Source organism: Seriola lalandi, unplaced genomic scaffold (assembly GCF_002814215.2).
Source record: "Seriola lalandi dorsalis isolate HSWRI2012SDOR001 ecotype SW California unplaced genomic scaffold, Sedor1 jcf7180002055008, whole genome shotgun sequence".
In the NCBI taxonomy this organism is placed as follows: Eukaryota; Metazoa; Chordata; class Actinopteri; order Carangiformes; family Carangidae; genus Seriola; species Seriola lalandi.
This window is the reverse complement of record NW_019525551.1, coordinates 1,528,893-1,541,521: the sequence shown is the minus strand read 5'-3', so window position 1 is coordinate 1,541,521 and position 12,629 is coordinate 1,528,893. Positions and strand designations below refer to the sequence as shown.

At 40.8% G+C, this 12,629-nt stretch overlaps 1 protein-coding gene across 2 annotated transcripts in view; it reads right to left on the bottom strand.

The window, feature by feature from the left end:
* The window catches only part of ripor1 (RHO family interacting cell polarization regulator 1), a 53,522-nt gene that overhangs the window by 8,748 nt on the left and 32,145 nt on the right, over nucleotides 1-12,629 (bottom strand). Inside the window, exons 12-19 of one of the 2 annotated variants that reach the window (XM_023397378.2) lie at nucleotides 12,483-12,615; nucleotides 11,453-11,569; nucleotides 9,019-9,144; nucleotides 5,306-5,478; nucleotides 4,433-5,132; nucleotides 3,665-3,798; nucleotides 1,203-1,323; nucleotides 749-884 (exon numbers count right to left, since the gene is read on the bottom strand). In XM_023397378.2, the coding sequence (XP_023253146.1) occupies nucleotides 749-884; nucleotides 1,203-1,323; nucleotides 3,665-3,798; nucleotides 4,433-5,132; nucleotides 5,306-5,478; nucleotides 9,019-9,144; nucleotides 11,453-11,569; nucleotides 12,483-12,615 (1,640 nt within the window). The remainder of the gene's footprint in view (nucleotides 1-748; nucleotides 885-1,202; nucleotides 1,324-3,664; nucleotides 3,799-4,432; nucleotides 5,133-5,305; nucleotides 5,479-9,018; nucleotides 9,145-11,452; nucleotides 11,570-12,482; nucleotides 12,616-12,629) is intronic. The other variant, XM_087171544.1, reaches the window with a different exon arrangement.

Sequence of the window (12,629 nt, the reverse complement as noted above, 5' to 3'; positions counted from 1 at the left end):
CCCATTTCCTGTCTCTCTACTGTCCTGTCAAATAAAGGCATAAAAAGCCCAAAAAAATATACTTTAAAAAAAAAAAAGATTGTGTGGATTATACTGACCGTTGTAAAACCACACAGGAAGCTGTCTGATCGCCTGACGTGTGCTTCAGCTGAAGCATGCTGAAACTTTTAGCAAATGTATTTCCATGACTAACATAATTAAACTAAAATTATAGAGAAAATGCCTTTAGTTTTTGTCTTTATCTGTTTATTTCATACATAAGCCTGGTATTTTGGTGCCAGATGGAGGAGTATGTGGCTCTCACTGTACGACCAGTACATGTGCACTTTTAGTGTCCACAATTAATGATGTCAATTACAACACAGAAACCATTAGAAATGGAAGAACCTGAGCAAAATCTCAAATGTTAGAGTAAAGTGTCTGAATACTTATGTCAATGTGATATTTCAGTTTCCTTTGTAATACAATTTAAGAGTTCTCTTCTCACTTTGTCATCATGGGGTATTGAGTGTAGATTGATGAGGGGGAAAATGGATTTAAATGATTTTAGCATGAGACAGCAACATTACATAGAGTCCGTGGAAGAGAGGTGCAGATGTTTATGTGCTGTCAGTGGAAAGTGTCCATTCGTGGTGCCATTGTGACTGAGGATCCTCTAGTTCTTCTGCATATGAAAGTGATGGCTGCATGTGATCATCAGACAAACACACAGTGGAGCCCAAACACATGTACAGATACAGGGACCTACCTTCAGCAGGTTGTCTGAGGCGTCTTGGGTTGTCCTTGGTGATGCGTCGGATGATTTCCAGCACCCTGGCCTCTCTCAGCAGTCTGTCCAAGGCGTACATCTCTCCACACCGTAGAGGACCAAACATACCCAGACGCTACACACACAATGCCATATATCAAATTACACACAACTTTCATGTACAGCCATGTTCAGAACAACATGTTTGGAAAAAGAGTAAATCTTTATAACATGTCTAGTGAATTGGTTTTCCACAGGAAATCATGTATTTCAAAAGACTTTTCAGTGACTGCATGAGTGACCCTATCACTGCTTTAACTCTGCTAATGCTTCTTTTTAAAGAACTTATTACATATTACATTTAGGTTACAAAACAAACTTAAGCATAGCGAGTGTCACTGCTAAACAAGTGCATTATGGCAGCTACAGGCCTCTGGTGTTGTGGGTCTCTTACCAGCAACTGTGCACTGCAGTTCTTCAGGTGGACCACCAGGGCGCAGTCTAGAGTGGTGCAGCCTGTGGTGAGGGGGGAGGTGGGAGAGGAGGGGCTGTACCAGCCTCTGTCCTGCAGTGACCTACACACACACACAACAGGGATTTGTAATGTGTGATGGGTTCGGTTCAGTTCAGTTCAGTTCTTCTCTCAACAGGAGATAAAGTTCTCAGTAGATACAGACATACGGCCTAACAGACTGTTTAAAACACACAACACGTGATCATTGAGCAAAAGATAAAAGCCACTTGACAGGAAATGTTTTCCAGTGTTATAGCAGTGGCACAAATAATTTGATAAAATACAGAAAAATATTTCTGCACACAGCTGTCAGTCTGTAGGTCTGTCCTGAGGCATCAGCTCCACCTCAGTCTGAGAGCTGGGAAATACCACTGTCAATTATCTTATCTAATGGGGTGAGTCTACTCCTACCCTTAACTCAAACCTCGACTGCTGGTCAGCTGATTGGACCAACACTTTGGTCTGAAGGGCCAGATGATGGCTTATAAAGACATTTATGGTCTCCAGAGAACTTTTCTGGCACCACTACGAGGTTAACATGTGTGAGTTTGAGTGAAACATCTCACCAAATGCAGGAGGGATTGATTTGCTTCATGTTCCCTTCAGGATGAACTTTAATAACTTCATCAGCTTAAATTTGTACTTTGTTCAATACTTTGATTTATGAAAAGATATGTGACTTTCCCATAAGCCTCTGCTGCAGTTTTGTGTTTAGGACCAATCAGCAAATGTTAGCACATTCAATTAAGATGTGTTAGCATTTAGCACCCTGTGCTGTACCCTGTAGTGATCACAGATTTTTAGTCTTCTTTAGTTTTTATTGTTAATTACCAGCTGCTGGTGTTGTTTTCACTTTGTGAGTATGTGTGTAAGTCCTTGTGGTAAAGTGTGGTCCTGGAGACACCGACTGTAGCAGGAACTATCACAGAGGCATTCTTAGTGTTTATATGTCTGTCTGTCTGTCTGTCTGTCTGTCTGTCTGTGGACAGATTCTGTCACACATACAGTCATGAAACTTTACAGATGTGTAGTTGACATGAAGATGGTTGGTCCAACCCATGACCAATGAATACCCATGTAATAATGGTGAGATCCCATCACAAGATGGTTTTGAATATTTGACTGTTTTCATATTAATAAAGTGTTTCCACTGCAATATCGTTTTCATTTGAAGTAAGTTACCCAACCATCAAGATGGTCAAATTAAATGACATGTAAGGTGAGCAACTGATGCCAGACAGTTTGTGATACTGAGCAGAAAAAAAACCCCTGTAAAGTCATGTTTCAGTGAGCTTGTGTTGACAGGAGGAAGTTATGAAAGCATATCATGTTTTTCCATCCTTCCTGCTCATGTGCTCTCACAGCTGCAAAGACCAGGGCTGTGTTTGAAAAGTCTTTCTTTCTTATGAAGGTTGAAACTGAGTGAATTGAGCTGAAGTATCTGAGCAGCATCATGATCAGAGCTGCTCCACTTCTCTAAATGATGAGGAAAGGAGCTTCAGTGCTTCCTATCTTATCTCCTTGAGCATAGGAGCTTCCTTTACAAAAGGAAAGGAGAAATGCCATCCCACAATTCTTTTCTGCAGTGGCATTTAATGTGCACCAATGCACCATTATAGTTTCATAGTACAGTTATATAGTTACAGCAGCTGTTTTGTGTTTGTGAGACGATCCAGAACTGATGGAAATCCTTGTCTGATCGACTGAAGCCCAACTTCATAAATATAGATTCATTCTCTTTAAATCCAGTGAGGAGTCATGAAGAACAAGCAGATTGAATCTATAGTTAACAATAACATCATCATAGCTAAATACTACAATCTATACATAAATGTCATTTCACTAAATCCCCTCCCATTGTGTGAAACACTGAAAATCTATTTTCTCTACTTCACAAATGTGTAAAAATATCAAAAGTGCCTAGGACAGGAAACTATATACTTATTTCTGAATTCATTTATTATGATCTCTTGCTCAGTTCCTTATTTCTATTTAATTATTATTTCAATGGCTTTACTTTCTCTATTTGTACATTTCTTTCACGTTATCTTATTTCAACATTTCAATCCTGTTGTTTTGTTTCTGTGGTCAGGAGGAGGATTTATCCTCCTGGTGTTATAAATGAAGTTAGTTTAAAAAGTAATTACATGATTCTTTTCCTAAGTCCTTATGAATTCTCCAGCCCAGTATTATCAACAGAACAGTTTGTCTGTGCCACAGTGATGGTCCAAAACAACTCCACTAGATGGCAGCATTATCCTGCAATGACAGACTTCACCATGTCTGCTTTCAATGAACAGATAACTGACAGTAAGGTTATTTACTTAATAGAAGAGTGTGTCTCAAGCTAATCTTAGGTATAAAATATATGGTTGGTTGGGTTTCAGTGTTTCAGCACTGACCGGCCTTTTCTGTTCCTCTTGTCTCCCTTTTCGTCCTCATCCTCCCAGTCAGACGTGTCGAGGAAATCAAAGCTGCCCAGAGCTGTTTCCACGGTGAGGCTGACCACGCTGGGCGAACGGCTGTGCCTGCCACCCTATACACACACACACACACACACACACACACACACACACACACACACACACACACACACACACACACACACGTATGTCTTTAGATGCAGACAGAACCGAGTGCATGTCTGTATACACACAATCTATAGTGAATAGAAAACACATTGAGCATGCGCAGACTCACACACAATCACACACCAGCCAGACCTGGTTCCCCCTTAACATCAAACACTGATATCACATGCAGCATGTTGTCCGTGACAGGGGAGATTAAAAAAAACAGTAAATAAAGTCTGTTTGTGTGTGTGTGTGTGTATATGTGAAGAATCTGTGTATTTGTTGTATCTACATGTATCTGTGAAAGCTTGAAAAAGAAACGAGATCTCCTATAGAATAATGGAGCTGCTTTAGTCCAAACAATGTTCACATTGTTTGAGGCTGGTTCTGACATTGATATTAAATCTGATAGCAAAAGACTTTTCATAAACACACTGCATAGCAGGGAAAAAGACAGCAGTGTGTGTGTGTGTATCTGGTTACTCACCACCCAAATCGTTTTGACTGGAGAGCTTGTTTTTATACAGTAGCAGAAGTTTTACTGGAATGTATTTTTAGGCGACTCTACCCACCTCTGGAAGTAACTTTGTTTCTCACCTTCAGTGTAACCTGCAGAAGCTTCAGCTCATGTTCCAGCAGCTGTAACTCAGGGAACTGTCCCCTATAATCATCCAGAGAGGAAACTACAGCTCCCAGGGCATCCTCCAACCCGCAGTCCACTGGACCATCATCCTCTCTGGACAGACCGTCTGCAGCTGCACCTGGAAGCTCCTCCTCCACCGGCACCCATCGGGCCACATACGTCACATCCCCGCTCTCTGGTAGGATGTCGAGCTCCAGGTGTGATGGAGCGTTAGAGTCCGTCCCTTCAGTCCTGGGGGAGGAGGGTGTGAGGAAAGAGCTGGGTGTATCCTGTTGCACCCTGATTGGTTGTTGATCTGTGACAGAATCAGCATTTTCTTCAGTGACTCCGAGTCTCTTTGGTGACGCATCAGTGTCTGTGGCAGCAGAGCCGGGCGGCTCAGGAGTTCTGCTGGGCATCTCCATTTCAATGTCGTTGATGGAGATCCCGGAGGCCAGAGACATCACCTCCCCTGATTCGCCGCCTGACCTGTCAGTCACCACAATGCCATCAGCGCTGCTTTCACTGATGTGGCTCAGAGATCTCAAGTAGCTGCATGAAGTGTGGCTGTTCCACACAACGCCATCCACTGCTGCTATGGGAGACTGTTGCCTTGCATTGTCTTCCTCACTGTCGGGTTTTGTCACCACAGTCACTGTCCCCTTCTCCTCTTCCCTGTAAATGAGTTCATGTATTTGTTAGTCTACTACTATTAATCTACTGATGAGCATGTAAGATCACCTCTGTGTAAAATACATCATATAATTAAGTCAACAAATATGTCATGTTAAAATGTTGAACATAGAGTAGAGCTCAAATAAAAGCACAGTAACAAAATGAAGCAGCACCTGTTGCTCTCTGCCTGGTGTTTGGGTGTGTTGGGAAACTCGCTGATGGCACTGACTTTGTGGGTGGAGTTTGGAGTTGAGGAGGAGGAGTCTCTGGGGCAGAATGAGATTTCAGGTTGTGGGGAGGAACTTCCTGTTACAGCTGGCTGGATCTCTGGAGTCACCACCACTGCCTGGAGACATGGACACACTGAGTGACCGGGAGGGTTGAAGCCAACACACTGACAACGTAGTAAATAAACACACGTTATACAATCCAAAAAACTTGAGTACGTCAGAGTCAGTTAAAGCAAGTATCTGTACAGTGTATTTAGAAGATCAGTGGTTCATTAGAGCAGCTGCTGAATCTCATGTCATCACTGTTCACAGCGCAACACACAACCATCGAACTGCAAACTGAACTGTTCTGGAGGAGGAGAACAAGAGTGGAAAAGGAAAGCAGAGCAGATGAAGCCTCTGTTTGTTCAGGCTGCTTTCTGCTCACTCTGACCCCCTCAGCTCTGAACTACTGACACAGGACCCATGTGCAGTCTTTGACACAGTAGACCAGATATTTGTATTACACCCTCAGCTGGTCCGAAATGTAACAGTACTCATGACCTTGGTCCTAGTATCTCTCCACTGGCTGCCGGTCCATTTTAAAATTGATTTTAACATTTTACAAGTCATGCGTCGACCTGGGCACATAAGACCTTGTGCAAATGCCCCGAGCAGCAAGTCCCCAGTTTGAATTCCGGCTGGCTGGACAAATCGCTGCACATCACTCCTCTGCTTTTCCCCCCACATTCCTTGTCTCTCTGCACAATCCCAGATGAAGGCATAACATTCTCAACAAATAATCTTAAAACAAGACTAGGTCTAAACCTAGTATCTATCTGGACCTCCTGTACTCAAATCCTGATTTTATAACTTTGACGTTGTCGAGGATGACGCACAGTAAAGGGCCACAGGCAGGACTCTGGGGCCCCCAGAGACAGTCTGTCTTTCTGATTGAGTCTCTCACACAGAGCACAGCCTCCGTCTGGATCCACAATGGTTTAGTCTTTATTTTCTTCAACTCCAGAACGTCACAGACTTTTATTAGAGGCAGGTCTTTATGTCTAACTCCCTCTGTTTGATATGTAGAGTTGATCATAGTCGTTACTACGAAGCCTCGTTACCGATGACTTCTCTCTCTCCGGCTCTCTCTGCTCAGTGTGTCTCATGTTTAGTTATTCCTCTGCCTCATTTAGTAATAATGAACCTGTAGAAAAAGACGGTAGAGATGGCCATAAAAACACAATTGAATCAACAAAAGGAGCCTTTGTTGTTTTTGTATTACCTTTTCTTTAGTACGTGATAAAGTTTGGTCGTGGTAAACGCAGCAAACATTTCAAACTAATGAATCTTTCATTATTTCTAAACCTTCAAACAGACTTCAGATCAGACCCTGGTCTCTGGTGAAGAACCTTCTGCCTCATCTTTATCTAACGTCGCCATCATCAGGACACTGACAGGTTCACGCATGACTGACAGTGGAGGAGTTGACTGTGTTTCTTCTGTGATGAACACAATGTATGGTTTATCACATTAAAAGAAAAAAGAAAAATTCATTCACTGACTAAAAGCTCTGCTTCAAAGAGTACTTCATAGAAATATAGTGGAGTCAAAAGTACAATGTTTGTCTTTAAGTATAGTGGAGTAAAAGTCAGAAGGTTCTAAAAAATATAATACAAAAGAACGGATATTAAAAAAATATACTTAAGTACAGCACTCAAGTAAAAGCTGTTCAGAAGTGAACAGCTTGGCTGCGCCTGTATTAGGAATACACCAACCTAGGAAGCACCTTTTTCTTGAGTGAGCTAATTCTCTCCAACCAGGAAACAGACCCAGCTCCCCTTATGCTGGGTTTTCACAGTTTCAACATAAGAGAGAGAGGTTATCTCCTGAGGAGAGAGAGAGAAGGACCTCTAGGTGGAGGTGGAGGAGACTGATTCATATAAATGCCGTCACTTTTTGACATAAAAAAACATGGTTATGATATGTGTTCACAATATTAGACAGTGTCATTTTTGTCCATTTTTATATGGTATAATGTGTTGTGACCACATATGTTGATGATACACTGTATATTTAATTTAAATATGCAAGTTTATTAAAAGAACATACATAGAAACATTCTATATGCTTATATATGATTTTCTTATTAATTCTCTCATACTGTGAAAGTGGTCTCAGACTTTTGGAGCCTGCTACAACATACATTATACTTACAGGCTTAGTGATGAATATATATTTATGTAACATGTCTACAATGTAAGCATACATACATAAATTATATGGGCAAGACATATATGTCAATATATGAAATTGTTCCAGTTTCCAATTTCCATATATCATTTCTACATATATGTTTTTATTTTATATGTACATATATTTTATATATGGAAATTCGATATATTTACATACAGTATATTACATTTGCGTATGGCACTGTATGATAACCCTCATGAGGGAGGTTTATTTGTTAGTTAACTTAAATAAATGAAGCCAGTGTTGAGCTCTTTGCACAGCTGCTGACATGAGGGAAGGACTGGAGTGGACCGGACCAAGTCCCCCGACTGTACACCATGACTCTTTGCACTTACAAATAGGAAGTGATCGAAGTTTGATGAAATCTCGTTTCTTTTGTGAAAGTGAAAGAATGATATTACAGACACAGAAATGACAAGGTATAGTTTAGTCAGACGAGCATCACATGTGACTGCATGGATCGCTGAGATGCAGCAGAGACATTAAAAGGTTTAAACCTGTGAAGCCCATGAGAGCGTATGCACTCGCAAACACCATGTTGTCTTTACAGTTGTCTTTGAGATAGAGGTGCTGTTTTTTTCATGTTAACCTAGAGAATCAGCGCTTTCTAACAAGCCCCCATTCGTCTGTGTGAGTCACTTATTTCAATATTCTCATCCGCCATCTTTGCTAGTGACATCTAGGTTCATGTCACTGAATTAGACACTCCTATTGGCTCCAGTGGGTGCTGTTACAACCAGTCAGAGGCCTGGCTGTCAGTTGCTTGTCTGCCCAGACTAACTGTTTTATTCTGAGGTCAAAGCGAGGAGGAGTTGCTCTGAGTTTATTGTAGTGACAGAATAAAGACAGAAGGATGTGACTTTCAGATATTTAGTGCAGCGGAGGCTTTGGAGCTGATTTTTCAAGGAGCACAAAAAAAACCATCCATAAATACTGCTCCAGAGAATGAGCATATATATGAACAGGTAAAGATAGAAAAATCACCTCTAGAACAATACAAACTAATGTGTGAAACTTTCTGTGTTGAAGTTTTTGTTATCAAGGTTTTTATTTGTAAAATAAAGGATTATTTTTTGTTTTATGGGCTACTAATTCTCTATTATACTGTACACAAGTCTTTATTGAGTGACATATATAATTAGCTGGGGTGCTGATTCCGAATCTGAGCAGCACTTGGTGAAACTTTTAAAAATGACAACTTTATGAGGCAAAACACAAAGGGATGATAAAAACAGTAAAGTCTTCATGTGGCCCTCAGATGGATTTAAGCAGGAAAAACAAAGAGTCACTTCCACTGTCAGTCTCCTTTATGAACCAGTACTTCACCAAGATAATGATACAATGATAAACTGAGAGGAGAGAGGTAGAGTCATAACAGGACTGCAGATCATAAATAATGTACAGTGTGTGCTGTGTGTTACCTTATGCTGTGTGGAGTTGCGTAGCACTCCTGCAGACAGCTGAGGACTAGAGGAGTCATCAGAAGACTCAGATGAGTTAGACCAAGCTGTTCCATTCTCCAGCTCCTCATGACGGCGCAGCATGTTCTGAAAGGGAAGAGCACTGATGAAACAGAGGCCGAATACGGACAAACACATCAACAGAGGTGGACACATTCTGTTGCTCAAAGCATCTTCAAGGTGGCAATCATGAGGCTGTTTGAGGAGATAAGTGATTTGATTGAGCAACTGCTTGACCAACAACAGTTTTTTTTCCATCTGCTCAGTAGTGTCTATGTCTCAATCTGTAGTGCAGGTCATCAGATATGGTTTGTGAGCACGAATTTTGGTTTTGGTCCCTGTACAGACACTTATCATGGTTCCCAACCCAGTAACGTCACTGTAAGACCACAGGAAGCTGTGCAGTCACTGCACCTGGTTGTTCACAAAGAAATAGTTGCAGGACACAACGCCTCCTAAAACCCCAAATTCTGTTTGAGTAATAAATAATTAAACAAATGTCAACTTTAGAGTTATTTGTAGAACAGCCAATAGGAATGCTCTCTCTCTCTCAACAGAGTTAGCTTGCTGTGAGAGATGAAGACCACCTGCCAGAAGGCCTCACATTCATTCTGTATCCAGGCCATGAGCTTCAACTGACCAACAGCTAGCAGGCTAATACAGGCCAGCACCACACTGCAGATTCTGTGACACGCTTCACACACTTTGCCCCTTTTGATTATTTACACTGTATGTGACAATGGATGGACGCTTCCACTTTTCTGATCCACAGTAATTATTATGGAAATCTGTTGATAGGTTCAGTTGGAGGACAGTAAAAGCTTTTTAAGGCTTGGGTACTTCAGATTAAACAATCTGGCAAATACAGAGACACTCCTTAATTATCTTTATTATCCTCTTCTTTGTTCTCTTCTGATCTGCTTCAGTGACCAGATTGGTAAAACACTGAGTACACTGCACAAGAACAAAACTGATAGGTCAACAGTGATCAGAGGAGGCTAAGTGTGAAGTCACGGAGAATGTCTCAAACTATTCATGAGCCTGATACTGATCAATGTGCTGAAATCAATGGAAGACCAGTCTTTTAAAAGCTGCTCTACTGGAAATACAAGGATCATTCAGTAACCATATATATACATATTTATGTATAGATAGATAGATAGATATATACTTTATTTATCCCCTAGGGGAAATTCTGTGTCCATTAGCTCATTGTTGATAATAATAAAAACAGTTAATAATAAATAAACAATAATAATTAGATTAGTCCACCTCCTTTGGCTGAGGTGTTGTATAACCTGATGGCAACGGGAACATATATATATATATATATATATATATAAAAAACATGTTGTGTGAAACCCTCACAGTTACATGGGTTCAAAGTTCTAGATTTAAAAACATTTTTCAATCATACTTTAAATCAAGCTTAAAAAAAATAGTAACACTACTTGTTGTCGAGGTCAAGAATGAGCACCTGTTGTGCAAGGACCAAAGGATAATTCCTGTTTATTATAATTTATGTCTTACAATCATAGTTTGGCCATAATTAACATAAATTAAGATAACTTTATATTCATCAAAGCAATTGTTGAGATGTGGGAACATGACGTCATCAGATGATCAGAGATGATGTAAACAAACCTACAGTTCATCCAGAATATCTAAACCAGTTTATGTTGAAATCAAAATGAAAGTGAGTGGTCACACACAGGTGTGTGCTCAAGCTTCTTCACAGATTGTAAGACTTCCGTTTTGTGAGGTCACTGTGACCTTGACCTTTGACCCCCAAAATCTAATCAGTTCATCCTGGAGCCAAAGTGGACATTTGTGCCAAATTTGAGTTCCATCAATGGAATGTACGTATGTATGTTTAAACATAGATAATGGACTACAACCCAAAAACAATATGCTTCCAGCTCTGACTGTCGCCGTGGAGGAATAAAAAGAAAACTGCCTTTAAGCCTTTCTCCATCATGACTGATGCCAGCAGATGTTTCTTTATATCCTCTATAGTCGGTATAGTTTATACTGTCATAACCTACATCAGGTGGTAGACTCACAGATTTATAGGTCAACGATACTCCAAAATGTATCATCATAAATTGACTAAAAGGCCTAAAAGTACTGTCTAAGTTCTGTCAGGAGGTTCTACCTGCACTACAGGCCGGTGCTGAGTCATATATGTGCAGATCTACACTACAGCAGCAGATGTCTGCTTCCTGTCGACGATCAGTGAAATCAGCTGCGTAGCTGTTTGGAAACCTTGCATACATACCTCATGGCTCCATGAGGCTATGGGCAAACAAACAGAGACTACTGCTCTATGTTTCCAATGCTCTACGCCATTGGGCTCTTTTACAATCTGCAGGGGTTCTACTCCATCATGACTTACTGCAGTGGCGTGTCTTGTTGGTGACTTGTCGCTACAGGAACAGCTCTGGCTAAGCGTGTCTCTGAAGATGTCCAGCAGCGGCCAGTGCTGCCGCCTGGTCAGACTCCGAGGCAGAGACTGCACGTCAGAGGAGCAGCAGGTGGAGCAAAGCGCAATGGGAGTGGTTAGAGGTCGGTGGCTGTTCTCTCAACTCAGTCTGCAGTGTTTTTAAACCGTAACAGCTCAACTCTGTCCTGTCATTTATCTGATGAAACTTAAAAATTCTTTGATGAGAAATAGAATTATTTGCTTCTTCAAGAGTTCTTCACTTGAAAATCTGAAAATCATGGGCCACATCCGACCCCATTACAATAGGGAGGCCAGATAATACGTTCTCAGAGCACTTTTTATTTTAATGATAATGATCAAACATTCAGGACTGAACTGAAAGAGACTAAAGGTCAGTTTTTCTTTTTTGTTTGTCGGGGGAGGGATCACTTGTCGATTCACCATCTGTCTCTTGACCCTGTTTCTAACCAGCTATCTGTTTTGATTCTCCAGTTTTTGCCATATATGTGATCTATTAGCGCAATCAGAGTGAGATAGCAAACAACTATATGATGTAGTCCGGCAGCGACAACATAAAAGTTCCTGTCCGTGGCTTATCACAGTGATAGGTGTTAATACAAGAAAAAAAACAAACAAAGGAGTTTTTAAACATTCTTATACCCTTTTAAAACATTCAAAAAATACACACACATATTTATATATATATATATATATATATGTATTTTTGTTTTTTTCATAATTCACCAAAATTGTATTGTTTTGCAAATGATTTGTGGCCCACTTGCAATACCTTCACAGCCCACCAGTGGGCCCCGGCCCACAACTTAGGAACCACTGCATGCACTGCACTCTGCCATGTTAAATACATCATAATGTATACAAATATAAAGGTGAAAGTGAATATCAGCACAAAGTTCAGTCAAAAACATTCAGTCAAACATTACTGTGGAGGGTAAAAGAGAATCAAGGAGGAGGAACTCACATAGAAGGCTTGTTCACGTAGAGACGGCGTGTCAGGTGGACTCTGGTTGAAGATTGTTGAGAATCTCTTACTGACAGTTGGGGCTTTGTTGACTGTGCTCGCTACTGACCCCTGGTCATCTTTATCAAATGGACTGAAGGGTGGAGG